Source organism: Chenopodium quinoa, unplaced genomic scaffold, assembly GCF_001683475.1.
Source record: "Chenopodium quinoa cultivar QQ74 unplaced genomic scaffold, ASM168347v1, whole genome shotgun sequence".
Classification (NCBI taxonomy): Eukaryota; Viridiplantae; Streptophyta; class Magnoliopsida; order Caryophyllales; family Amaranthaceae; genus Chenopodium; species Chenopodium quinoa.
Genome location: NW_018744878.1, coordinates 865,533 through 890,398, shown reverse-complemented (window position 1 = coordinate 890,398; position 24,866 = coordinate 865,533). Strand labels below are relative to the sequence as shown.

General features: G+C 33.5%; 4 protein-coding genes across 5 annotated transcripts; 1 reads left to right on the top strand and 3 right to left on the bottom strand.

The window, feature by feature from the left end:
- The first annotated feature begins 1,810 nt into the window (after window positions 1–1,810).
- On the top strand, window positions 1,811–12,538 carry LOC110705396 (probable 28S rRNA (cytosine-C(5))-methyltransferase). Of its 2 annotated transcripts, XR_002508071.1 has the most exons (14): window positions 1,811–2,589; window positions 3,508–3,566; window positions 3,739–3,789; window positions 4,567–4,702; window positions 5,032–5,117; window positions 5,293–5,391; window positions 5,485–5,538; window positions 7,630–7,774; window positions 7,976–8,037; window positions 8,590–8,677; window positions 10,380–10,460; window positions 10,610–10,771; window positions 11,805–11,945; window positions 12,168–12,259. XR_002508071.1 is itself a non-coding variant. In XM_021883245.1 (13 exons), the coding sequence occupies exons 1-13, from the start codon at window positions 2,286–2,288 to the stop codon at window positions 12,425–12,427; spliced, it is 1,587 nt and encodes a 528-aa protein (XP_021738937.1). In that variant the 5' UTR covers window positions 1,815–2,285; the 3' UTR covers window positions 12,428–12,538. The 2 variants fall into 2 exon arrangements, 1 of the variants encoding a protein (XP_021738937.1); XM_021883245.1 differs by lacking the exon at window positions 11,805–11,945 and having other exon boundaries at window positions 1,815–2,589; window positions 12,168–12,538.
- A 772-nt stretch (window positions 12,539–13,310) lies between these two features.
- LOC110705395 (17.3 kDa class II heat shock protein-like) lies at window positions 13,311–14,415 on the bottom strand. Its single transcript, XM_021883244.1, has one exon. It carries the CDS (start codon window positions 14,025–14,027, stop codon window positions 13,533–13,535), a length of 495 nt encoding a protein of 164 aa, XP_021738936.1. The 5' UTR covers window positions 14,028–14,415; the 3' UTR covers window positions 13,311–13,532.
- A 3,193-nt stretch (window positions 14,416–17,608) lies between these two features.
- LOC110705394 (17.6 kDa class II heat shock protein-like) lies at window positions 17,609–18,238 on the bottom strand. The gene has a single exon (XM_021883242.1). It carries the CDS (start codon window positions 18,228–18,230, stop codon window positions 17,736–17,738), a length of 495 nt encoding a protein of 164 aa, XP_021738934.1. The 5' UTR covers window positions 18,231–18,238; the 3' UTR covers window positions 17,609–17,735.
- A 688-nt stretch (window positions 18,239–18,926) lies between these two features.
- LOC110705813 (subtilisin-like protease SBT5.4) lies at window positions 18,927–23,519 on the bottom strand. The gene is made up of 11 exons (XM_021883746.1): window positions 23,460–23,519; window positions 23,231–23,340; window positions 22,945–23,042; window positions 21,913–22,077; window positions 21,426–21,531; window positions 20,792–21,311; window positions 20,622–20,716; window positions 20,295–20,540; window positions 20,069–20,183; window positions 19,655–19,868; window positions 18,927–19,536 (listed from the first exon to the last, which is right to left on the bottom strand). Exons 1-11 carry the CDS (start codon window positions 23,517–23,519, stop codon window positions 18,947–18,949), a joined length of 2,319 nt encoding a protein of 772 aa, XP_021739438.1. The 3' UTR covers window positions 18,927–18,946.
- Window positions 23,520–24,866: the final 1,347 nt, after the last annotated feature.

Sequence of the window (24,866 nt, the reverse complement as noted above, 5' to 3'; positions counted from 1 at the left end):
TAAAAATCAAAGTACGGGGATGTCGAGGCTCGTGGCGGAAAGGTGGTTGGCTCGTGGCGGCAAGGTAGTAGTGGCTCGTGGCGGCAAGGTGGTGGTGGCGCCAGGTTCGGCAGCCACGTCCACCGGCCTGGCGTCTGGGCAGGACGCCCAGCCACGGTGAGTGGCGTTTGGGACAGGCGCCAGTCATTGTGACTGGGCGTCCTGCCCAGACGCCAGGCCGGTGGACGTGGCTGCCGGACCTGGCGCCACCACCAGCCACGGGCCGTCCTGGCCAGGCGCCCCAGCTGCCTTAAATTTTTTTTTTTTTTTTGGAAAATCAGAAAATTTTTCTAATTTTTTTTTAATGTGTTTGATTTTTTTTTTTAATAATTATTAATTTTATGTGTTATTTTTTATAAGTCTAGTATATATATTTTTTATAAAATCAAATAAAAAACATAAATTTCCACATCCTAAATCAAAACATAAATTTAATAAACATAATTTAAAAAAAAAAGGCAAAAAAAAAAAAATTAAAAAGTAAGGGCGGCGTCCAAACCAGACGCCAGTGCACTGGTGGTGGCGCCTGGCCTGGACGCCAGTGCACTGGTTGAGGCGCCTGGGCTAGACGCCAGTGCACTGGTTGTGGCGTCTGGCCTGGACGCCAGTGCACTGGTTGTGGCGCCTTGCCTGGACGTCCTTGCCATGGTTCCGGCGTCCAAACTAGGCGCCACCTCGTTTTCCGTCGAAGACGACGTATCTCCGGCGACCCTCGCCTCTCCGGCCTCCCTGGGCAACCCAGTACGACTCCACATTTGTTAGATCGAGATTTGTTCACTTTGGGTACGATTTTAGAAATGGGCAAAATTGTCAAACCATGTCTAATTTGTGGGCTTTATGTGGAGATTTACGGGCGATGTTTAACAAATCCCGAATATTTATGGGTGATATATTTTGACGAATGAGATACCATATTTATCATCGATTTAGTAATTTAAATACAATTTTCACATAATTAACACTAATGAATAATAATTCACTTACAATAGGTGGGTAGCAATTTAAAAAAAGAAACACCAATGAATTAATATAAACTATTCTTTTCTAACAAGAAAATTAATCAAAATATTATATGGTATAATTAAGAATATTATCTTTTCATAATATAAATAATAAAAACTATATAATTAAATTTATCTTTTTCTAACAAGCAATTTAATCAAAATATTAAATGGTTTAATTAAGAATATTACCTATTTATGAGATTTAAGTACTCAAAAAAAAAATAATAAAAAAACAATAAAATATCCGTGCATCGCACGGGCTTTCATCTAGTAATAATAATAATAATAATAATAATGATGATGATGATGATGATGAAATCTATTGCAATCTGCTCTGCTCTACGCCTCTACAGACACTGGTTCTGCTCAGCCCAAAAGCTCAAAAGAACAGGGCCGTACCAATGACACAATTTTATAACATAATTGTAAAGTATACCATTGTAACCATATATATTATTATTCCACTATCAAGGTTAATTTCACAACTTAGTGGTAGTAATGTTAACAACAAACTATTTACAGTATGGATTTGCCATGTTATGTACAATAAGGGTTTTTTTTTTCACATTATTTTTAGTTCAATTTTTAATTTCCTTCTCTCATAAAATATTCAATTCAGTTTAGTCCAGTTTAGCTCAGCTCAGTCAATTAGAACACACCCTAAGTATAAAACTATTCCATATTACGCTAGTATTCCTCTTACCTCTTAATCCACGTCCAAATCCTAATCTATAACTAATACTAAAGCAACCGCTGATGTCATTGTTTTTCAAAGTTGTACACGTTATGAAAAGATTTCCCGCTCAAATGCTAATTATTTTTTTTTGAAACAAAATGCTAATTAATTTTATATATATATAGTAGCTACGAAGTATTATTTAGGTAATTTAATTTAAAATAAGTACCTATTACTTTGGTGATTTATGTTGATATTTGATTGTTGGAGTCTTTATACGAGTTGCTAGCATAGTTGAGGTCAATTAAATTGAACTTATGAACATTTTAAACTAAAACAAAAAAAAAATTACTAATAAATCCATGCATCATACGGATGCTAACCTAGTATAAACACAAATGTGAACCCGAACACAAACACAAACACAAACACAATCACAAACGTGACCAGCCCTAACCAGCCCTGCATACAACACCAGTACACCTACAATTTTGTCAAAATGAAATAACTCTCACTACATTACTACCATCCCGCCGTGACAGAGTCTAAAACTTGAAAAAACCAAAATGGTACGCCGGAAGAAGCAAACTCTTAAAAAACTTAAACCCTCCAACACCGACAAAACCAACAACCAACCGCCGTCGAAAACACCACCACCGCAGAAAACTCCGCCGGAGAAAAAGGACCGGAAACAGCTCAACGCTGAAAAGTCGGCGCACTTCGGCCGAAGAGAAGCCGCCAAAATCCTTCGAGTAATCCTTCAAGGCGACGCTCATCGTCGTGCTGTTGGTTCTATCAAAACCCTGGTTTTCAAACCTTCTGTTCGTAATAAGAAGGCTACTTTCGCTCTCATTTGCCAAACTCTTAAATGTATGTGTTTTTAAGTATTAATTTGTTGATTATGTTGTTTTTTATGCTGATTTTGGAGTTTTTGTTGTTAGTTTTTGTTAATTTATATTTAGAGTTGTGAGTTTAATTTGAAATTGGAGGTGTTTGTATTGATGTTCACTTCAATTGTTGCATGAAACTTTTGTTGTATGTATAAAATGGATGTGATAGAATGAGGGAATTTTCTCCATTTATATGAATGATTGAATCAATTTTAACATAATTTTCAAAGTTGAACATAATTCACACTTACTGACAAGTGATGTGCCATACTGCTATGTGCTGTTGTTTTTGATTAGTTTTTGTTAGCTAGCATGCCATTGCGCAGCGAAGTATTAGTGTTGTGATCAATGGCAGTTTTATAGGCACTGCCAGTGCCAATTTCGAGTATGCATCGTAGTTTGTTAACTTTGTATGCTGCTTTATAGGCAAGAAGCTAATATAGTCTATGAAACATTACTTTTTCGTTGCGTGCTGTGAATTACTCTGTCTGTATCTTGTAATTCCAGAGTGCGTGGTTTGTGAATGAATGAAATCTATTAAAGCACACTCTGAATTACGATACAGTTTAGGGGTATACCCTGAAAAATGTTTTTCCAGGGAATTATATTAATATTTGTCTTACTTCTTTCTTATTAGTTATGCATGAGAATGTTGATACTGATTGTTCATGTAATTTGTTGTGTTTACTGGTAGAATTAGGATATGTTGAAATCATATTATCCGTTGTGTTAGTGCTGTAGGATTATCTCATGTTGTATGCTTTATTGCGATTACACAGACACAACAAACAATTGAATGTACAAGTTTTAAATCATTGTCCCATTATGATATTTATAAGAATAGAAGTAGATGAATTAAATTTTTAAGTGACATCATTTTGGCTTTGATTGCTTTCAGATCTTCCTATTATTAAAGAAGTCTTGGATTCTTCTGCTGTATTAAACAGCAAATGGAAGGTAAATAGTTAATTTTAATCACATGTTATTTTTAATCAACTTGCATACTTGATCCAGTAACATGAGCCTAAAGTACGGTTTTAAATTTATAATACTCCGTATAATGAATTAATGGCAGTGGTCTGGAAGGTGTAGTTTGTGAATTAATTATTGTCTTTTATCTCTGTTGTAGAGACAGGAGGAGCTAATATACATAACAACCTACGACTTGCTCTTCGGCAAGGTAATATTCAACTTTGTGTTTCGGTATCATATCACTCTTTCATTTTCTTGAAATATAAATTCTTGTACCAAATTGGACATGAATTATACCTAGATTGACCTTTTGCTATAAGGGATGGGGGAAGTCAAAGTGTGAAGGCTTGATATAGCTAGATTCAGGCTCCAATGTGATAGGGATGCAGCTGGGAGCTCTAGTGGTAGTGTTACGTGTACCTCTTGGTAGTATATTCTGTGAGATGCTGTAGGTTGACTAGGTTCTTGGTTCTTCCAAGTAAGCTTATAACCAAAGAGTGGTTGAAGACCATAATAGGCTTAAGTATTTCAAAATCTGGCATGATTCCTTACTCAAAGCCTTGCCTTTTAAAAAAGTTCGTTTGAGACCTCAGGTCTGGGTTCTAACATTTGTTGCCTCTGGAATCTTGTAACATCTTTGTTTCTTCAAGTTTTATATGGAAACTCAAATTCATGTATTTTGATGTTTTATTTATGTATTTATTATTTATGTATGACAGTATTTGATTATTCGAAAATTTTACATGTGTGTAAATTATTGGTGAATTTATGGCTTGTCTCTATGAGGTGCTCACCTTTGCATCTTACCTTATTTCCAGGCTTTAGAATCCCTATTTCTTCACTGTGTCTCATGCATTGTTAAAATTCTGACTAAGAGAAATTAGTAGGATAGAGAACTTATCTCGGACAAAGTTGAGTCCATTGTATTTATGTTTTGCCCCTTTCATCTGACCTTTTTCTTGATAAACTGAATGTAAATGTTCAGGAAATTTCAACGTGGGGTGATGCTGAAAAATTTCTATTTCAACGAAAAGCTGTCCTTGAGTCTACTTTGGCCAAGATACTAGCTAAAAAGAAGGTTAAACGAGTTGAAGACCTGCTATCACAAGACAAGACCCCTGGTTTGTTTTGCCCTTTTAAATATTGGCAATAATGGTGGACTCTTCTTTATATTCTAGGACATGAACTAAAGTTTTCATAGTTAAAGGATGGTTTTAGGCTCTGAGATGTTGCATGTATCAATAGAAGTAACCCTGCTTTATATAAGTTTTTTTTTTTTTTTTTTTTTTTTTTTTTTTTTTTTTTTTTTTTTTTTTTGGGAGATATTCATGCGATATCAGTATATCATGTGTTGAGTCTTTACTTTTAGTATTGTAATCACTCATATGTTCTTACAGTGTCTGCTGATTGGATTCTTTTAGAATACCAGGCTTACCAAATTTCTTTTCAGATGTTCCAAAACCTCGATATGTCCGTGTAAATACTTTGAAACTGGATGTTGACTCTGCTATCAAAGAACTTAGAAAGAAATGCACAGTAAGCTTTCTAGATTTTTTTTCATCCTTTTTCCTCTCCTTTGGTTGGAGGCAGGGGGGATTGGGCATAAGCAATCCTTTGAAGTTTTGAGACATCATATTGATTGTTCTTTAAATTCTTGATAGTTTTGGTGTTTTACGTTATGTGAGTGGCTTCCAAATTGTTCATTTTATAGGTTCAGAAGGATGACTTAGTTCCAGATCTGTTGATTCTTCCACATGGTGTTGATTTGCATGATCATCCACTAGTGACAAGTGGAAGTGTCTTTCTACAAGTATGGATTCTTATCTTTATTTGTTGCTTTAGTATGTTGATAAGTTAGTAAGTTGACAATAACAAACTTCTATTTGATTTTACAATTTGCTAGGGTAAGGCAAGTTCTATGGTAGCAGTTGCCCTTGGGCCTCAACCAGGTTGGCAGGTTAGTTAATAATTTGATTAGCTATCTGTAAATCTGCTTTTGAACTGAGCTGGTGCTGTAATTATTAACTTGTGGAAAAGGAGGCAGTCTTATGTCTGCATACAAACACAATTGTTCTCAGTAAGATAGTAATACTGTAATACCGAGAATGAAAGGTTACATTAGAGTTTCTAACAGCATCCTCTGTGACATTGTCAATATGTTGAGTTTGCAAGGCTTTAAATCTTACAAACCCTTACCGCAGAATCCTTTACTGTTAAGTCTGCGGCTCAGCGGCTCTTGTACACTTCTCTGTTTCCAATGCTTCCTTAGTTCCTTTAGTTGTGTAACCAACCTCATAATAAATTTTATCAGTATTTTGGGATTATTTGTTTATATCTTTATTCTAATTCACAATGTTTCCTAATAGTGTTTTTTTTTTTTTTTTTTTTTTTTTTTTTTTTTTTTGTGACAAAGTATAAGCTAAATTTGTAGGTACCTTTACCCGTTGCAACTTTTGTGTTTACTAGTGTTGATTTGTGTATTATACCTTAATTCTTTATCTGATGTACTCTTGGAAGAGTGCGGTGCAATAAGCCCAAAACAACGTAAAAGAAGCCAAATATGGTAGCAATAAGATAAACAACTGAGTTATATTAGACTTTTGGAGGATGAAATACGTTAAGGGGAAGCAATAATCAAATAAATTCTATATCCAGATTGTTTTTGAGATTAGAAGTAGAGTTAGTCTTTCAAGTGGTATGTATTTAACCTCAAGTTCATGTATTGCCTTTGTCAATGAATCGTTTGGAAGTATCTGGCATGGAGTTCTCGAGAAATAAGGTTGAAGCTGTTGTAAATTTGTTGACAGAAAATGGGTTTAGAATAAGTGTTGGATTTATGAACATAATTTATACTCCTTCATTCATGAATAATCTTCTTGTTAGACTTGGGCATGCATATTAAGGAATTTTGTAGGGTGGGGTGAGAGTGTGAGAGAATGAGAGTTAGTGGAGAAGTCCAATTCACATGGGTTGAAAGAGAAATCTTCATGTTAGGCTTTGGCATGCCTATTAAGGAATTTAGTAGGGTGGGATGAGAGTGTCAGAGAAAGAGATTTAGTGGAGAGGTTCACTTCACATGGAATGAGTAAGAAAGTTATCTACATAAAACATGAAGAATTTTTGTGGACATCCTAGTGTGAATTGATTTATTTGTGATTATTATCTAAGGAAGAAGGGAGTTAGCATTCAGTGATGGGAAACATTTTTGAAGTTGAGAAAAGAGAAAAAGAAAACGAAATCCCCCCTCCCCCTTTTTTTACCCCCCTCTTCCTTTTCAGCTGCCATCTTCAAGTACACTGCCACCCGCCACAAGTATTGACCACTTCCATCATTCACCCATAGAAAAGACCCTCTTTGCCAATGTTAGCTCTTCCAACACCATCATCCCTTTCCCTTTGACATCTCTCTCTTTTATATTCTTCCGTGTTTTGCTCCGTCCCTTTCATATAAATGTTGTAGCCCACCAATCTACCACAATACCAGTGCTTCTGCAGAGCTGACTGATTGAGAAGATAGATGCAGTTCTAAGTGGGGTGAGAGGCAAAGCAATGAAGCATGGTGATGGTGGTTAGAGAACGTTGAGTGGCAGTTTGTGGTGGTAAGAGGGAGCTGGGATAGTCACATACTCACATGGTTATGTAAATGAATATGAAGATGTGTGTAGAGAAAGTAGAGGGGCGTAGTTATAATAATTGTGGTGTTAAAAGAAAGAGGCAATGGTGGGAAGAGGGAAGATGAAAAGGCATTGGATAGGAAGAAATACTCTTTATGATTTCTTTCCTTTTTCTGGTATAATTTGTCATTTTTTAAAGTTTTAATAATTATTTAAAAGGTGTAATAAATGCTAGTGAAATCGTAACTTATTATACAATAATTCATGTTGTTTTTGGTTTATATTTTAACTTAAAACGCGTGTAGCCAATGTATTTGAATATTCCTAGTGGAAAATTTTGTTGCAGGGTGTAATGATAAATGAAAATGTTGGAGATTGGATGCACACTTGCTCAGATATTTTTCCCCTCTGTAGTAACTTGTTGCTATTTTGAAGGTCCTTGATGCTTGCTCTGCTCCAGGGAACAAAACTGCACATCTTGCTGCTCTCATGAAAGGCAAGGGAAAAATTGTGGCATGTGAGTTGAATGCAGATCGGGTTGAACTACTTCAGAAAACTATCAACGTAGCTGGGGCTAAAAGTATCCTTTTTTTTTTTTATCTGTTTTTACAGTTGGCTGCTGTTATTTTGTTTAGGTCTCTCACGTTTGTGTTGGTGTTTGATTATTGTTGTTCGATTTAAAAATCTAAAGTGTGATATGAAAGATAAAATTAATAATTCATTGCATTGCTCTCTTTAATTTTACATTTATGGTTATTTGTAACCTTGACCTAGACAACAGATGTGGAAGTTCATCATGGGAATTTTCTGAACATAGACCCAGAGGATCCAGCCTACTCAAAGGTGAAAGCTCAAATTTGTTTATTGGCATTTCTTAATTGGAATGATTCTGCCTTTTTTCGTCTGAATTGTCGATTCTCAAATATGATGGCAATTGTCTTGTTTCTTGGATGTTAATTATTAGTTATTGCAATAGTGATTCTGTTATGTAGTGGTGAAAGCTCAAATTTGTCAATTGGCATTTCTTAATCTGGAATGATGCTGCCAACGTAAAATTGATGGCAACTGTGCTTGTTTTTTTGTTCTGAATTTATTGTCGATTCTCAAATACGATTTGAATGGCTACTACAGCTCCTATGATCGTGAAAGCTTTTTTAATTTTTTTTTTCTTTTCACGCTTATTGATCATTGCTTTTAAGACCAAGGAACTGGATTACTTGCTGTGAACCTACATATATCACACTATTACTTTTAAACACCTCTTTGTATTTTCTTTTGCATACAGAAGGGTACTTGTGATGGTCATGTTATGTAATTTAAGTACTCTTATTACCTAGAGGCCTAAATACTATCCTTTGTTTCTTCCCTAATGTATATTAAAATGCTTTGTAACAGCTTCGTGCTATACTCTTGGATCCCTCCTGCTCTGGATCAGGGACTGCAGCTGAAAGATTGGATCATTTGCTCCCTTCACATATGAATAGTAAGTGACTAGGCTTTTGATTTTCCTTTTTTATTATTTACAGAAAAGTGATGTACCATCCTCCTATCCTTTAGTAATATAAGATACTTTCATAAGAGAAGAAATGCTAGTGTAATTTAGATGTGATAAGCTTCTGCTTTACTTTTAAAGATGAAGGGTCCAGTAGGTATCATTTTATTGCTGGATGCTTCTTTCTATGAAGTTGTTGCAGCGAATCATCATAAACCCCCGTCTTTTTGCCTATTCTTGGTGGAAGGGTAACATAACTAAAATTGTATATGTCACTTGAGTCAATAATGGATTATGTTGGGAATGTAGACAAATCAAAGTTTACTGGATTAGAGAATGCCACGGAATGATGTTAAGGGAAATCATAAAATATTGGGTTAAAGAATGCTGTGATGTGTGAATCAGGGAATGGTCATGTAGTAACATAGAAATAGAGGGTCAATGTTAGATTCATTCAGATATGTGGAAAGAGAAAGTTTCACTCGAGAGAGCAGTCAGAGCACCCACCACTCAAATGTTGATTAGGCTGTAAATGGCGATTCACCCTTGTTTCATCAATACAGTCTTATCCCATTGCTTTTCCTTCCCCCAATTCAATCTCGTTTTATTTCCTCATCTTCTTAATTTCTGTTTAATTTCCTCTTGTTACTTTTAACGTTCCGAGTCAGCATTGCTAAGGATCAATCTGATTCTTGGCAATTGTCTCCTTAGGTGGTTATGACATATCAATCTCTCTGTGTAAGCAGTGTGTTAAATTTCTGTCTCCAGGATTATCCACTTATTGTATATCGTTCTAAATTCCAGATCTCTCAGCACCTTGTCTTTTTGTAAATATTTTATTTGAAATTAATAAAGATGAAGGCATGTATGTGGTTATATATACTGGATCCAAATTAACTTGCCAGAAAACAATGTAGAATTTTATTACTTCATACTTAATTGTTACTACTATGCCAGTTCAAGGTTAACATTGGTGAGGGAATCATTGGCCAAATTAAGTAATGTTGCATTATTTTGCACCTTGTCAAAAAAGGTCACGTTGTGATTAAAAGAAAGCAGAGGGAGTCAATGTCATTAATGCATTGGAAATGGTGCCAAACCCTCTGCAAACGTCATTAACATCCCAATAATTTTACCTAGCCACTTTTCCCCCTTTTCTCCATCTGCATCTCTCTCAAGTTTTAACCTGCCTTCTATAATGGGTTGCTGATGAGAGGGTTGGATTGTTGACAACCGATGTGGTTCAGTCTATTATTGGTGAACTTAGTGTATCTTGATGTTATTCTGGGAGGACAGGGTTCTGATTTTTAAAAAAATATTTTCATCATACTGTAAAGCGTGGCCAGCTACAAACATGGTGATATTATTTGCTCTAATCCTTGAAATGAACACAAAGGGAACATACAATGAAATAAATAATATTGTTGTCATCATCCTTGTATAACCTCAATCAGTGTGGTGCTCTAGTTTTAATGCACTGTCTTAACATCTACATGATCATCATTCTAGCTTGACCTCCAGGTTCCACTATTCCAGACCGACATGAATCATGTTAATGTGTGTGGTCAGTTTATTTTGGTAATTGAAAAAGAATTACTAAGTATATCATATCAGCCTGTATGCATGAAATTTAATGAGCTTAATAAAAGACAATTTCTGTTTTGACTCATCTTTTGAAATTGTTGCTGGGTAGATAAAGCTGGTGTCTCTGATGTAATCCGGCTGACGAACCTTTCAGCTTTTCAGAAGAAGGCTCTAAAGCATGCATTATCTTGTAAGAATACCGTATCACTTCATTTTGGTTTTTCACTACTTGAATAATTTTTTTTACGGATTCCCGTAACTTCTTGGTTTTTCAGAAGCAGTTTGTGTATAATGGGGAGATATTATCCACCTTATAATAATTCTTGCTCTAATTTGCAGTCCCAACAGTTGAGAGGATTGTTTACAGTACATGTTCTATCCACCAACTTGAAAATGAAGATGTTATAAAATCAGTCTTACCCACAGCTTTAAAGAATGGTTTTGAGCTGGCAACGCCCTTCCCCCAATGGTCTCGTCGAGGTTTGCCAGTCTTTGAAGGATGTAAGTGCTGATAAGACAGAAGTACTTTCTATCTCATGTACTGTATATATCATCTGCTGACTTGCTGTTATTTAAAAACTTCTTAATTTTGTTTTCTTATGGGAATAGAACTTGTAGTACTGTAATCTGTATTACTTTACCTAAATGAGGTGAGAGTTTAAAGTGGACTTGGCTTGGGAGATATGCTTAATGCTCGAGATGAGTATAAGCTGGTAAGATTACAATTTAGAGACTGTTGGGACTTTGGAGGCTGGTCTTAAGATCTTGTGGGGACCCGTAAAGACTGATGCTGCTTATGGTTACATAATTCACAAAGAGCCTAGCTCACACATGTATCGTTATGCACTATGTACTTCCTGGGGACAAATGATAATTTTTCTTCACTTCACTAGAGAAAGGTCAAATCAAAAAGTACTTGTGCACAAATCAGAGGGTTGGGAGGGAGGGTGATAAGACATAAGAGCACCAAGATTTTATCATTCGATATTCGATGCTTTTAATCCCTGATGTAGTCTGGATTAACCAGTACTGCCTCTATCCCCAAAGAGTTTTCCTTTTTTTTTTTAACCCCGCTATCTCCAAGACCCATTTGTTTTCCTTCGGTACCCATAATTATATAAAATATTCCCCCTTTGTTCCTAAATATTGGTCATATTTCTATTTTGGATTCTTTATAGAGTGATATACAATCATTTGTGGGTTGGGGCTTATTTAGGGATGGTAGAAGTGTAAAATGGGATTTTTTTTTTTTTTTTTTTTGAAGTGACATTTAATCAGTTGTGGCTTATTTAGGGATTGTAGAAGTGTAAAATGTTGATTTTTTGAAGATGCACATTGAAATGAATTTAACAAGATCCAAATGATTATGTTTATTCTCATATGTCAAAGTGTAAAATTATGGTCTAAGTTTATCAACTTTTACTTAGAAATTGAAGATGGATAATCTGTTAGGAAATATTGGAGATACACTTTTTTTTTCACACATACAGTAAATTATAAAAATAATCTTCACTTGGCTTCATTTTCTGCTCAGAAATGTGGCAGTGCTGGAGTAGCTCATTGCTAGAAGGGTAGCACCTTAGCATGTCCTACATCATATGCTGCGGACCAATCTATATCACTATGTGGAGTTACTTGATCGATACTTAGCCAAGGATTACCAGATGCCAGGATGGTACGTGGGAATGGGAATTTGAGTAGTGTGATGGAGATGTCTTGCATAGGAATAGGAATAGTTTGGGAAGATAGTTCAAGTACCAGTAGTAATATTTGCTTCATGTTATCCACTTCTTTTTGCCCTTGATGATACTTATCTGACTATCTGTGAGGAATCAGGTAAAACACCCCCATTGCCTTGAGGTTTATGTTTGATTAACGCCTTTATCTTGTATCGCAGCTGAACACGTGCTTCGGATGGATCCTGTTGAGGACAAAGAAGGCTTCTTCATTGCTTTGTTTGTGAGGAAACAAGAAGAATGCAAACCAAACCAGTTAAGAAATCTAAAGAAACGAAAACCTGAAATGCCCGTGCCTTTCACCAGGCTTTCAAAGATGTGGCTTCTCTCTCTGATGTTGTCATCGCCACATGGAGTTGGCTGTTGCGCTGGTGGTGGCTGTTGTCCCGGAGAAGAATCTGTTTGTCTCCCTACAAGTTAAACAACTTGAAAATTTTGTTTTTAATTGAACCATTCCCTTTAATTTTATTCCATGTTTCTTAATTTAGACATTTGTCTCGTTGTCTCTTAGATTTACATAGTTGCTAGATCATCTGAATTTTTCGTCTAGAGGTTCATGATTATTTGATAAGCAATTAAGATCTCTTCTCAGAATGGCAAAACATTATCATGAGAAAATCAACCTTTTTGAGCAAGCTTGAACCCCATGACATTGGATTGAAAGATTAATCAGACAAAAATTAAGAAGGCAATATTAACTTTTTCAAATTAAATTTGTAAGGTCGATGACATGGCAATATTTGCCAAATTGCTAGCTCAACAAGTCGTTATCTAAAGTGACGGTTTAAGGTTATTCTTCCATTTAAGGTTATAGCGCTTTAATTTATTTTTTTTAATTAATTATATTTTACATCTGTAGTACTATATAAAGAGAAAGAACCTTTTAATTGACAATTTTTGCTTTTTCTAAAATACCCTTCTATATTTAAAAATTACATTTTTACTAAAAATAAATACAATTAAGAATAAAACCTGTCCTATGAAAAAAAAAACATTTATAAAAAAAAAAATCCATCTGGTAAAAAAAACAAAGAATTGAATTTGATTGATTACTTATATGCATAGTAATGAATCTTTTTTTTTTTGTGAGGAATGAATCTCTTAGCTCGTATAATTTAAATCATCCCTTTAATTCATCAATATTACTATTTAAAAAAAAAAAAAAAACTGATTTTAGTCTATTATATAGAGAATTTTTTGTTAAAGTTTTTTTTTTTAGCCAGATTAGTTTATTGTATTAGAAAATAAAAGTCAAAGAAAATACTAAACTAAACAAAAAATAGACAATGTACTGGTCTACGGAGTAAGAAAAAAACAAGATAATTTCATTTTCATAATTTCATTCCAACATTACATCATCATTCCCATCCATTACATCACACATAGAAAAAAAGCTCACACAATCCTACACACACCACGACTCTCACCCTCACCAAAAAAAAAAAAAAAAACATTAGCATTCTAATTACCACCACTTCACCACTAATCAAGACTAATTATTCATAGATAATGAAGAAAACCCATAATTAAGCAACCTTAACCTCAATAGTCTTAGGCTTCTTAGGTTCAGGAGGAGGCAACTTCTCAACAGAAACAGTCAACACACCATCTTGACAAACAGCACTTATCTTCTCCATATTTGCATTTTCTGGCAACACAAATTTCCTCATAAACTTCCCAATTCTCCTCTCCATTCTCAAATACTTCACCCCATCTTTTTCCTCTTCCCTCTTTCGCTCTCCACTGATCACCAGCACGTTGTCGTCCTCCACCTGAACTTTAATATCTCCGCTCTTTAACCCCGGCATATCGATGATGAACTTGTATGAATTTGGGTACTCCTTGACGTCAGCTGGGGTTCGCGCCATCGCACGCGCGTCACGGACGTAGGCGTTTGATGGGGCGGTTGACCCTGTGGTTGATTTGTCGGTTGCCGAGGGGGTTGTGAAGTCGTCTGCGTCGAGGAAATGTGAGAGGGCGTGGATGATGGGGGTGTCTAAGCCTGTGAAGCGGAAATCCATCTTTCTTTTTCTTGGGAGCTGAATTTTGGTTGATTTTTGAAGTGGGTTTTTTGTTTTTTTTTTTATGTGATTGCAAAGTGTTTGTGAAAATGCTTGAGTGAATTTTTGCTGATGAATTAGAAGTTTGAAGGGGGGAGTTTATATAGGGTGTAGAGAGAAGTTTCTAGAGAGAGAATGGAAGAGTTTGATATATTTCTGGGGTGTTCTTGAATGTTGGTTGTTGTGTGAGTTTCACGTGGCATTGATTATTGAAAAGTGTCGAGAAGGTGGTAGAATGTTATGGATATAGTGTCAAAGTTTAAAGTTGGGGTTTACTAAATATGGAATTTTCAGATAATTTTAGAACTTACTAGAACAATGGAGAAAAAGATAGGAAATGTACTGACCCATGTAGGCCATGGACCATGGACCGAATTGCAATAATCTTTGAAAACTTAAAATCAAATTGCAACTGGGGGATCAAACTAATACAACCTAAATTGGATCAATTATCGAGCATTAATCACATTGATCTACGCATCGCCGTGTTTTAGTCATGAATTTTTAAATTTGTGCAATTTTAAAAATTGTGTTTGATGCTTATATGCAGCCCTTAAGATTACACTTTTTTTTTTTTAAATGCAATTATGTCTGATAATTTATAGCTTATTTGATTCCAACTAATGTGAATTCAAACTGCCTTAAGTAGAGGGAAATTAAGACTCTCTCAACTAATGTTTATGACTTCCCCAAGTCTCGAACTTGAGATCTGGGTTAAACTAACCTTGATGAAATTTTTTTATCAATGTACTAGTATACAATTACTCGCTCATCATTAAAGGAGAAAGAATCATTATAGAGTTTTATGCATAGTATTTAACTAAAAATTGATTTAAATACCAATCTAATATATATAAATAAAGTAGGCATTTTTGGAGAGCATTGGGAGCGCCACATAAGCGAAGGTATATTTTCGACCAATTAAAAATTAGATTTCTATTTTATTTTAGAATTAAAAAAATTACTCGCCACCTAAACAAAAGTGACGAATGAAATTTTAAATTTTTTCCACGTAGGTAAAAACGACGAATAGTAATTTATTAGGATTTTAATTATTTAAGAACACTAAATTTATCATTTTTATTTGTTACAAAACTAAAAATTATCTTTAGATATTAGGATTTATATTATTTAAAAAACTAAAATTATATTTTGATATTTAAAAAATATAAATTATCATTTGATGTTAATGGTTTTATGTAAATATCTGATAATATGATACTTTCATACAAAATTTTAAAACTTATAATGCAAGAAAAAAATTAAGAGATCACCAAAAAAATATTGCATCACACGCCACATAAGCAAAAGTAATATTTCGACCAATGAAAAATTAGATTTATATATTAATTTAGAATTTTAATTTTCAGTCGCCATTTAAGAAAAAATAAACAGATGAAATTTGAGAATTGAAAACAAAAAATAGTAATTTAAGATTTAAATTATGAAAAAAACAAAAATTATCTTTTATATTATCTTTTACATTAGGATTTATATTATTTTAACAAATAATTAGAAATTAAAAAATATATTTTGATTTAATGATTTTATCTAACTATCCGATGAATGAGATAATATTTATCTCAATTTATAAATTCAAGTTCTATATACGTAAAATTTGAATAAGAATAATTTAAAACTTAACAAAATATTTTACCTTAAATTAATGTTAAAATAATAGAATAGAAAATAAAAACAAAAAAATATTAAGAAATTACAAAAAATATACAAAATGAAATAATTAAAAACGTGCATCGCACGGGCTTACATTCATAGTAATGATGTAAAAATCAGCAACAAAGCTGACCAAATAGCAACATTCATAATAAATTTTTTAATTTTAAAACCACAAAAAAGATGGAAAATATTATTAGCACCAAAAAAAGTTCAAATAGATTTATTTTACTAAAAAAATGATTTCACCACCCTTTAACAGTATTTTTTCAACCAATTAAAAATTAGATTTCTATTTTATTTTAGAATTAAAAAAATCACTCGCCACCTAAACAAAAGTGGCGAATGAAATTTTAAATAAAAACGACGAACAGTAATTTATTAGGATTTTATTTATTTAAGAACACTAAATATTATCATTTTTATTTGTTCCAAAACTAAAAATTATCTTTAGATATTAGGATTTATATTATTTAAAAAACTAAAAATTATATTTTGATATTTAAAAAATATAAATTATCATTTGATGTTAATGGTTTTATGTAAATATCTGATGATATGATACTTTCATACAAAATTTTAAATTTATAATGCAAGAAAAAAAATTAAGAGATCACCAAAAAAATATTTATATACAAAATGTATATAAAAATTTGTGCATCGCACGCCACATAAGCAAAAGTAATATTTCGACCAATGAAAATTTAGATTTATATATTAATTTAGAATTTTAATATTCAGTCACCATTTAAGAAAAAATTAACTAATGAAATTTGAGAATTGAAAACAAAAAATAGTAATTTAAGATTTAAATTATGAAAAAAAACAAAAATTATCTTTATAAATTTATTTATTTATTTATAAATTAATATTTATAAAGATGAATGAGGTAATATTTATTTCAATTTATAAATTCAAGCTCTATATATGTAAAATTTGAATAAGAATAATTTAAAACTTAACAAAATATTTTACCTTAAATTAATGTTAAAATAATATAATAGAAAATAAAACTAAAAAAAAATAAGAAATTACAAAAAAAATATACAAAATGAAATATTTAAAAACCGTGCATCGCACAGGCTTACATCTAGTTTCTATAGGATTTTGGACCTGAAATAAAATAAACTACTTCGTATATTTTTTGACTTAGAGAGTGGGCGATTCTCTCTAGTTTGGTCTGAGGTTAATCGAGTCTAATTTTTTACACCAAACTGATTATTGATTGATGCTATTAACGTCCAATACAATAAAAGGTTAAATTTGGCATTATTCTGTTTACTTTGAAAATATTTATTCTATTTTGACAATTTTTACTTGTATAGTACTTCCTTTGTTCTTTTTAGGCAATAGGGGGATTAATATAATTAATAGCTTACTAGTCTTGTGTAATGCACGTTAATATGAATTAAATATTTTTATTTGTAATTTAAATACTTGTTATAGCAAATGGATGAGGAAGCTAAGTAGCATGTGTTTAGTTATGATATCAACTTTTAATTTAGAATAGTTATAAGTGCTTCCCAAAATACAATTACATAAACAAGTGAAATATATAATTTATTGATATATTGCAGAATAAGGGATTGTTCTCTTCAGATTATTTCCAGTTCAATTCCAATAAGTTTAGTTAAGTTCAATTTAGTTCTTAATTTCCTTCTCTCATAAAATATTCAGTTCAGTTCAGCTCCAATTAGTTCAGTTCAGTCCACTTCAGTCAATCAGAATAAGCCCTAATTGTCAAATTAGTGGATTAAAAGTGCAAAACCATGAATTAATAGAGAAAACACAAGGTGTATAATATATACCATCAAACCATGGTTGAAACTTGATTAGTGCAACATACTACAAAGTTTAGTTGACAAAAACTCAAATCCAAATGAACACAAGAACAACATACATTATTTGTGACTTTAAAGTTACAACAAACTCCTCATCTTCCATAAAAAAAGCATTCATCAAACATAATTTTTCAAATTAATACATCTTAATTAATTAAGCACCTTTAACTTCAATAGTCTTAGGAACCTTAGGCTTAGGAGGAGGCACCTTCTCAACAGTAACAGTCAACACACCATCTTGACAAACTGCACTAATTTTCTCCAAATTTGCATTTTCAGGCAACTCAAACTTCCTCATAAACTTCCCAATTCTTCTTTCCATCTTTACATACTTCACTCCTTCCTTCTCATCCTTCTCTTTGTCCCTCCTCCTCTCGCCGCTCACCACGAGCACGTTGTCATCCTCTAACTGCACCGTTACCTCTGAGGGCTTAACCCCGGGCATGTCAACAATGTACTGGTATGCATTAGGTAGGTCTTTGATGTCGGCTGGTGTACGTGCCATGGCCTTGGTGTCACGTACGTAGACTCGAGAAGGGTTGTTGGGTTGTTGCTTGGTGTCGGATACTTCATCTGTGAATTGGTCTAGCATGTCTTGGATGTTGTCGAGGAAGATGTTGTCGACGAATCCAGGAAATCTCACGTCCATTTTGCTTCTTTTTGTTGTTGTAAAAGAATTAGACTAAACAAAGATGAATGTAACTATATTTGTAAGAGAGTTTTGTTGTTTGTTGTGTTTTTTTTTTTGGTTTGTTTGAAGGGAGTTTTGGGTTTTGGTTTTATAAGAGGGAAAAGAGAAAATTTTGAGAGAGTTCTAGTGATGTTTGGTGAGTAAAATGGAAGCAATGTTTCGAGAAAATGATTTATTTATTTAACTTCTAGAATTGGTTTTTTAAAAAAGGAAGAAATTCTCGAATGATCAAGCAAAACATGTACAGTTTTTTAATTGATTGTTTATTTTTAACAAGAAGAAATTCTTATTATTGTAAATGAGGAACAATCAATCAATAAAGTAAAAGAATTAAGGCACACATATTGGTATTGGCCTCACAAATCAAATTTGAACGTAATTAGTTGTTACAATAATGGTAAAAGGTGACAACTTTTTCCGAACATTCATTAGTAATGTCGTAATCGACTTTTTTTGTGAACCAAGTGAAAGATTATAAATTCAGAGTAATTCATAAACTGACAAGAACCTGCTAGTTCTGGAACTATTTCGCATTCTTTGGTCAATTGTATCATTTCTTCTAAGAAGTTACAAATAAAATTGATGTAATTGTCTAAAACAAATGAACACCAAATACATTTAACAATGAAATTATAAGAAAAACTCTATATAATATCCTAGATAATTTAAATGAACTAATTTACAAACTTTGATTTATTAGTAGCAGGAGGAGCAGCAGCCGCTGTTGCAGCAACTGCAATGGGGCTCCTAACAAAGTGATTTCCATCTGACCATATCAACTCTCCGAAAACGTACCCTGCAGGCAAGCCACCAGCTTGAGCTTTTAAGGTCACCTTATAACTCTTCTCTTCTCCAGCTTTCGTGAACTGCAAAGACTTCGGTTCCACAGTGACCTCAACGCCGTTTGGTTGGGTCACACGAGCTTCATAAGTCGAGGCCTCTGCCACATTCTTAACTGTTCGAGTGACAGTGACTGAGCCAGAAAGTTTAGGCACTGTGATTGAAGGGTAGTTGAAGTTCAATAGGCCACTACTTGTAGTGTTTGATGCTTGACATTTGTTGGAAGGATCGAAGGACTGGAGCATGGTTTGGTTATAGCCAAGAGAGCAAAGGAACTCTAAATAATCGCGTGCGGTTAAGTCATAGACTAGCCCTGGATCCATGGCACGGTTTGGTCTAACATGTCCTGCTCCATAGGCAAATGGGTCGGCTGTAGCGAAAGATGCATCCAGCATTGGCTTCTCTGTGTTATCTCTGACTCTAGCTGCAACAACATAAAATGTAAAAGTCATATATTATTTAGATTTTGTCTAGAAATGTTTCATATGCTAATGACTTCAATTTGAACAATAAGTAGATCAGAAAAAGAGTTGCAGGGCTACCAGTAGTCATTATAGCAGATCTTATTGCGGCAGGGCTCCATGTAGGGTACAGAGTCTTGAGAAGGCCAGCAACCCCAGATATATGAGGGCAAGACATAGAAGTACCCGAGTCTAACATAAAGGAAACTCTACGCTTATCCCATGGTTCTTCTGTTGGACTTACTGCTCCAGAGTATGCAGCTAAGATATTCACTCCTGGTGCTGTGATATCAGGCTGCAGAGCACAAGAACATCATTACTTGACTTGAAATTGAAGTTCAATTTATAAAAAAAAAAAACTCGTGTCATTGTTACTTTGTTAGACATTAATACTCGAGTCCAAGTAACATATAACCAAACATAAAAGCCGAGGAATTAAACTTATGCATAGGTCCAATTTCAAGCAGACTGAAGATTTAAAGTGCCACAACTTACTTTTAAAATCTCAGGTGTAACAGGATTTGGACCTCTGGATGAAAATGCAGCCATATAAGGAGCTGGGTTGGTACCTAGGAAAACTGCTGGATGAGTGATGTAACCATAAGGTTCACTGTCAACAAAATTTTCATTCCAGATTAACAAAAGAAATAAATTCAACGATTTTAAGAAATATAAGCAAAAAGAAATATATGAACAAACTGAACAATATTTATACACATACGCCGTGGAATTGATATAGGCCAGAACAGCAGCCCCATCTGTATAGGTTAGTTGTGTTGCTGGAAGGACATGAAGGTCAGCTATTATCTCATTGCCGCTATCTTTGTCGTTGCAAAGGATCATCCCTACAGCTCCTGCAAGTAATGCTTGCACACCTTTCTCCACTCTTGCATTACCACCACGAAGACATGCCACGATTTTCCCCTGTGCTTTAGTTTTATCCAATGTGCCTGCCAGGCACAACATACTGCAGAAACAGACTAATATCAGGTTTGCAACATATCACAGTCAGAACTAGCTTTGATGGTAAAGAAAGGGATTAAATTACGCGTCTGCAGCAGATGCATCGGCAGTTTTCGCCTGAGCACCAGATATGAGTGGATAAAGCTTGTCATCTGCCAAAGGTTTTGATAAGCTCGAACCCTGAACACAGCATAAAACTTTCAGATTAACAGACAATCTTCTAAGGTCATAAGACTGTTAGATGCAGACTGATACCTTAAATCTCTGCCCATTTCGAAGCTCAGCAAAAGCTTGAAACTCCCTATCCATAGTACTTGCACCAACAGTAACAATCCATGGTGCAACATTCGCAACAGATGCCACTTCAGGTCCAGAATTGCCAGCAGAACACACCACGACGATACCACTTTGAATAGCATGAAAGGATCCAATGGCGATTGCATCACTAAAATAATCTCCAGCTTCTCCACCAACCGAGATAGACAGGACATCAACACCATCATGAATAGCCATATCAAAGCCTGCTAGTAAATCAGCATCGAAGCAGTTACCCCAGCAGATCTTGTAAGCAGCTACTCGCGCCTTTGGTGATCCACCTTTAGCTGTTCCGTTGACTAATCCTAACACAGATGCTCCTGGAACAAAGTTGCCACCAGCAGTTGACAGTGTGTGAGTTCCGTGGCCAGCGACATCACGTGGAGAGCTTATTGCTTCCGTGGCATTTCCACCAGCAGCAATGAATCCTCTGTTGAAGTACCTTGCTCCAATAAGCTTCCTACAAGATGATCAATAATACGCAATTAGTACTTCATAGGTCCTAACCCTTAGAGGAGAATATTTTGCGTGTATTTTCTATCAAAATTTGTACAATCATAGAAATGTAACAAACCTATTGCAACGGACACCGCCATTCTGACTGTCACAACCACCTTTCCATCTGGAAGGAACAGGTCCATATCCTTCATCACTAAAGCTCTTTGATTCAGGCCAAACCCCTATTCATCATTTAGTAAGTTTGTAAGAAAACTCATGAAATTCTTTTCAACCATAATTTGATGTTACAATGTGCTTCAAATTTTATGACATGATTTTAAATTTATAATTGTAACAGTTGTAGTTTCATGCATGGTACAATGTTCATATGTTACAATGTTCTTTTTTGTCAACCCATAAATTTGGGTCATTGACTATTGGTATATTTAACAATCAACACATTGAAAACTAAACCAAAAATATTTATATTATACTCGTAACATTTAACACTTTTTAATATTTATGTTCCTACACACTAAGACGAATCAAATAACATCTCAATTGTATGTGTAGCTTTTACCCGATAGAATGAATGATAAACACAAATGAGTTTAAGGAAATACCGGTGTCAAGGTTAGCAATGATAGTATCTTCCCCAAATCTAGCCTTTTTCCACGCTGAGTCCGAAGGAATTACACCATTGTTTTCAAGCAACATAAAATCCCAAGACCTTGTTGTTTGTAATTTCCTCGCTCTATTTGGGAACACAGAAACAACTCCTGGGTGTTCTGATTCATTTTCAAAACAACAAAATTAATTAAACCAATGTTAATCTTAAAAATTAAACATATTATAACCTTATTACTTTTTAACTTGCTTGTCAAAATTATTTATTCTTTGTTATCACATAATAAAATGAAGCTCAATATAAAACGTTGTATACTAGTATGTATGTTTAAGTTTTACTAGAAATGTAGGAAAATTTATCATTGAGAATTTGTGATACATTTCTCATTTTAATTGTATGATTGTGTTTCGGAAAATAAAGGAAAGCATTAAGTATTCTTCACCCTAATGAATTTAAATCATAATATGTAAAGTATTAGTAGTAGAATAATACGAAGTACTCTTAATAAGTTTAAGATAATGTATAGAAAGTCTATTATTCTATCCTACGCATATTTCTATTTCAAGATGCTATGTTGTTATTGTATAAATATAGTCATGCTATGTTGTAAACATTTCACAATGCTCCATTTTACCCTAAACTTGTTAAGTTTCAAGGTTTTGTAAACATTGTATATGTATGATTATGTTTTGTAATTATATTACTACCTCCGTTAATTATTATGTGCAACTTTGGGATATTTTGTATCTCACAAATAATACCCCAAAGTTGCACATAATAATTAACGGAGATAGTAGATGAATTGAATATGATAATCAACATTAATTCGTAATCTCTACAGTAGTGAAAATAAATACTTCATCTGTTCCATACTATACTTTTGATTGCATATTCAGTACACATTTTTGAGCATTAAGAATTATCAATGTGAGATGCATGAACCTAGCATGACTCAATTGTAATTTAGGCTATTTATTAAAAATGAAATTAAAAATTAGATTGAAGCATGAAAAAATCAAATTATTACTTGCAATCTCTGCTGCTTGCTCGTCATCAAGAATTGCCGCAAAACCATTAATATTCATTTGGTATGAGTAAAATATTGCTTCCTTTGCCTTGTCTTGACTATATATCACATTTTTTTTCAATTAAAAAAAAAATACAATATTTTGGTAATCCAATAAATTAAAATCAAAGCACAATTAAGTTATAATTTAATATAGCATTTTTGTAATCCAAAGACAAAACAGTATATAAAATCAAATTATACAATTATTATAAATTACGAGTAATATTTATGATCGATTAATTACCTTCCAACAAATGAAGCCAAAAAATTATGATGGGAATTCTCTACCAATTCCAAATCTTGTTGTGTAACGTCTGGACCATGAGTATGTGCTCCCATATACACGACATAAGACTAAATTCAACCATTGAAAAAAATAAATTAATAACAATAACAATAACAATAACAATAATACTCGTATAGTATCATATCCGTATCCATATCAGAAATTAAAATGTAACAACTTTACGTGCCTGTTTCGCCGCAAAAGCGGAATTATTAAAAATTGAAAAGAGGATGAACAAGAGACACATTTTCATCGTGTTCCTTGAACACGGGATTGACTCCATTGCTTGTTTAGGCTTAATTATGGGCAATAAGCCGTAAATTTAATTTTAAAAACCTATTAATTTTATGAATGAATGTGGTGAGCTTATATATAGAGATTAATGTATGTTATGAGATTCTAATAAAAGTTGTAAAAGATAAAAATGATACACAGGATATAATTAGTCAATGTGATTTGATATTTTGTCAAAGTATTTAAGGATTCTTAATGTAAGTCAATCTTTGATTGATATCAATGAGGTGTCACAGTCTAATAATAATTATTTATATCACTTCTATGGGCTGGCCTAGTATGTATGCCCCTAATATATATGGTACGGTTTATTATTTCTTCCAGAATATGTACTCTATTCATTATTTTTAATTAGATTATAAAAAAAATTAGATCATGAAGCTAAGTTTAATTTAGTGGACAGAAGAGCGTCTTTTAATCATTAGATTGGAGGTTCAATCCAAATAAAGTCATAAGAGATAATTAGGGGTGAAATTCCCTTATTCAGTGGCGGATCCATGACTTTACGAGTGCTAGGTCACCATTACCCATCGACCGCATACCAATTATAATTAATGCATAAATATTCTAAAAGCTAGTTAAAAAAAAGGCATTTCAAAGATATTAAATATCTTAGGGAAAATCTCACTGGTAACATCCAACTTTTGTTTTTTCTCAACGGTAGAATGCAAAATTTTTTATTATCATTGGTAATCACCAACTAGTAATACTAATTTACTGGTAACATTAATGAAACATTTACCTAATTATTGACTAACCATGGATTAATAATAACACAATTACAAACCTACCCTTCTAAAAAATCACTTCCCTCCAAAGTTATATGCTATTTTCCCTCAATCAATTATCCCTTTATATAAACCTTAAACAACCCAATTCTATTCGTACTCCTTGTTCTTCTTCTTCTCAATTTCTCTTAATACTACCATGGCTAAACAAAATGCTCCAGCGAAAGGTTCTTGTTGAGACAGGAGGTCAGCTATAGGGAATGAGTCACCGTGATCTGCGACAGTACTCAATTGTTTTCCAGTTAGATTAACAACAGAATTTGCAAGCTGACTTGCAATTAATATACTAGATGAAGCCTTGAAGTTATTTGATTAGACATAAGTGGTTAAGGGAAATAAATAGGGGCAATTGAGTCATTTCGTAGTTAATTTTCCACTTAACATAGTAACCATGGTTAAGGATTTAGGTAAAAGTTTCATTAATGTTACCGGTAAATTAGTATTACTAATTGGTGATTACCAATGATAATCCAAAATATTATATTCTACCATTGAGAAAAAACGGAAGTTGG

Coding starts and splice junctions, on each gene's coding strand:
- LOC110705396 (XM_021883245.1), top strand. CDS start 2,286: ATGGTACGCCGGAAGAAGCAAACTCTTAAAAAACTTAAACCCTCCAAC. Junction 3,790..4,566: donor ACGACTTGCTCTTCGGCAAG/GTAATATTCAAC, acceptor GTAAATGTTCAG/GAAATTTCAACGTGGGGTGA. Junction 4,703..5,031: donor ATCACAAGACAAGACCCCTG/GTTTGTTTTGCC, acceptor ATTTCTTTTCAG/ATGTTCCAAAACCTCGATAT.
- LOC110705395 (XM_021883244.1), bottom strand. CDS start 14,027: ATGGATTTCCGCTTCACAGGCTTAGACACCCCCATCATCCACGCCCTC.
- LOC110705394 (XM_021883242.1), bottom strand. CDS start 18,230: ATGGACGTGAGATTTCCTGGATTCGTCGACAACATCTTCCTCGACAAC.
- LOC110705813 (XM_021883746.1), bottom strand. CDS start 23,519: ATGTGTCTCTTGTTCATCCTCTTTTCAATTTTTAATAATTCCGCTTTT. Junction 21,532..21,912: donor CATTGCTAACCTTGACACCG/GTATTTCCTTAA, acceptor AATGATGAATAG/GGGTTTGGCCTGAATCAAAG. Junction 20,541..20,621: donor GATGCATCTGCTGCAGACGC/GTAATTTAATCC, acceptor CTGTTTCTGCAG/TATGTTGTGCCTGGCAGGCA.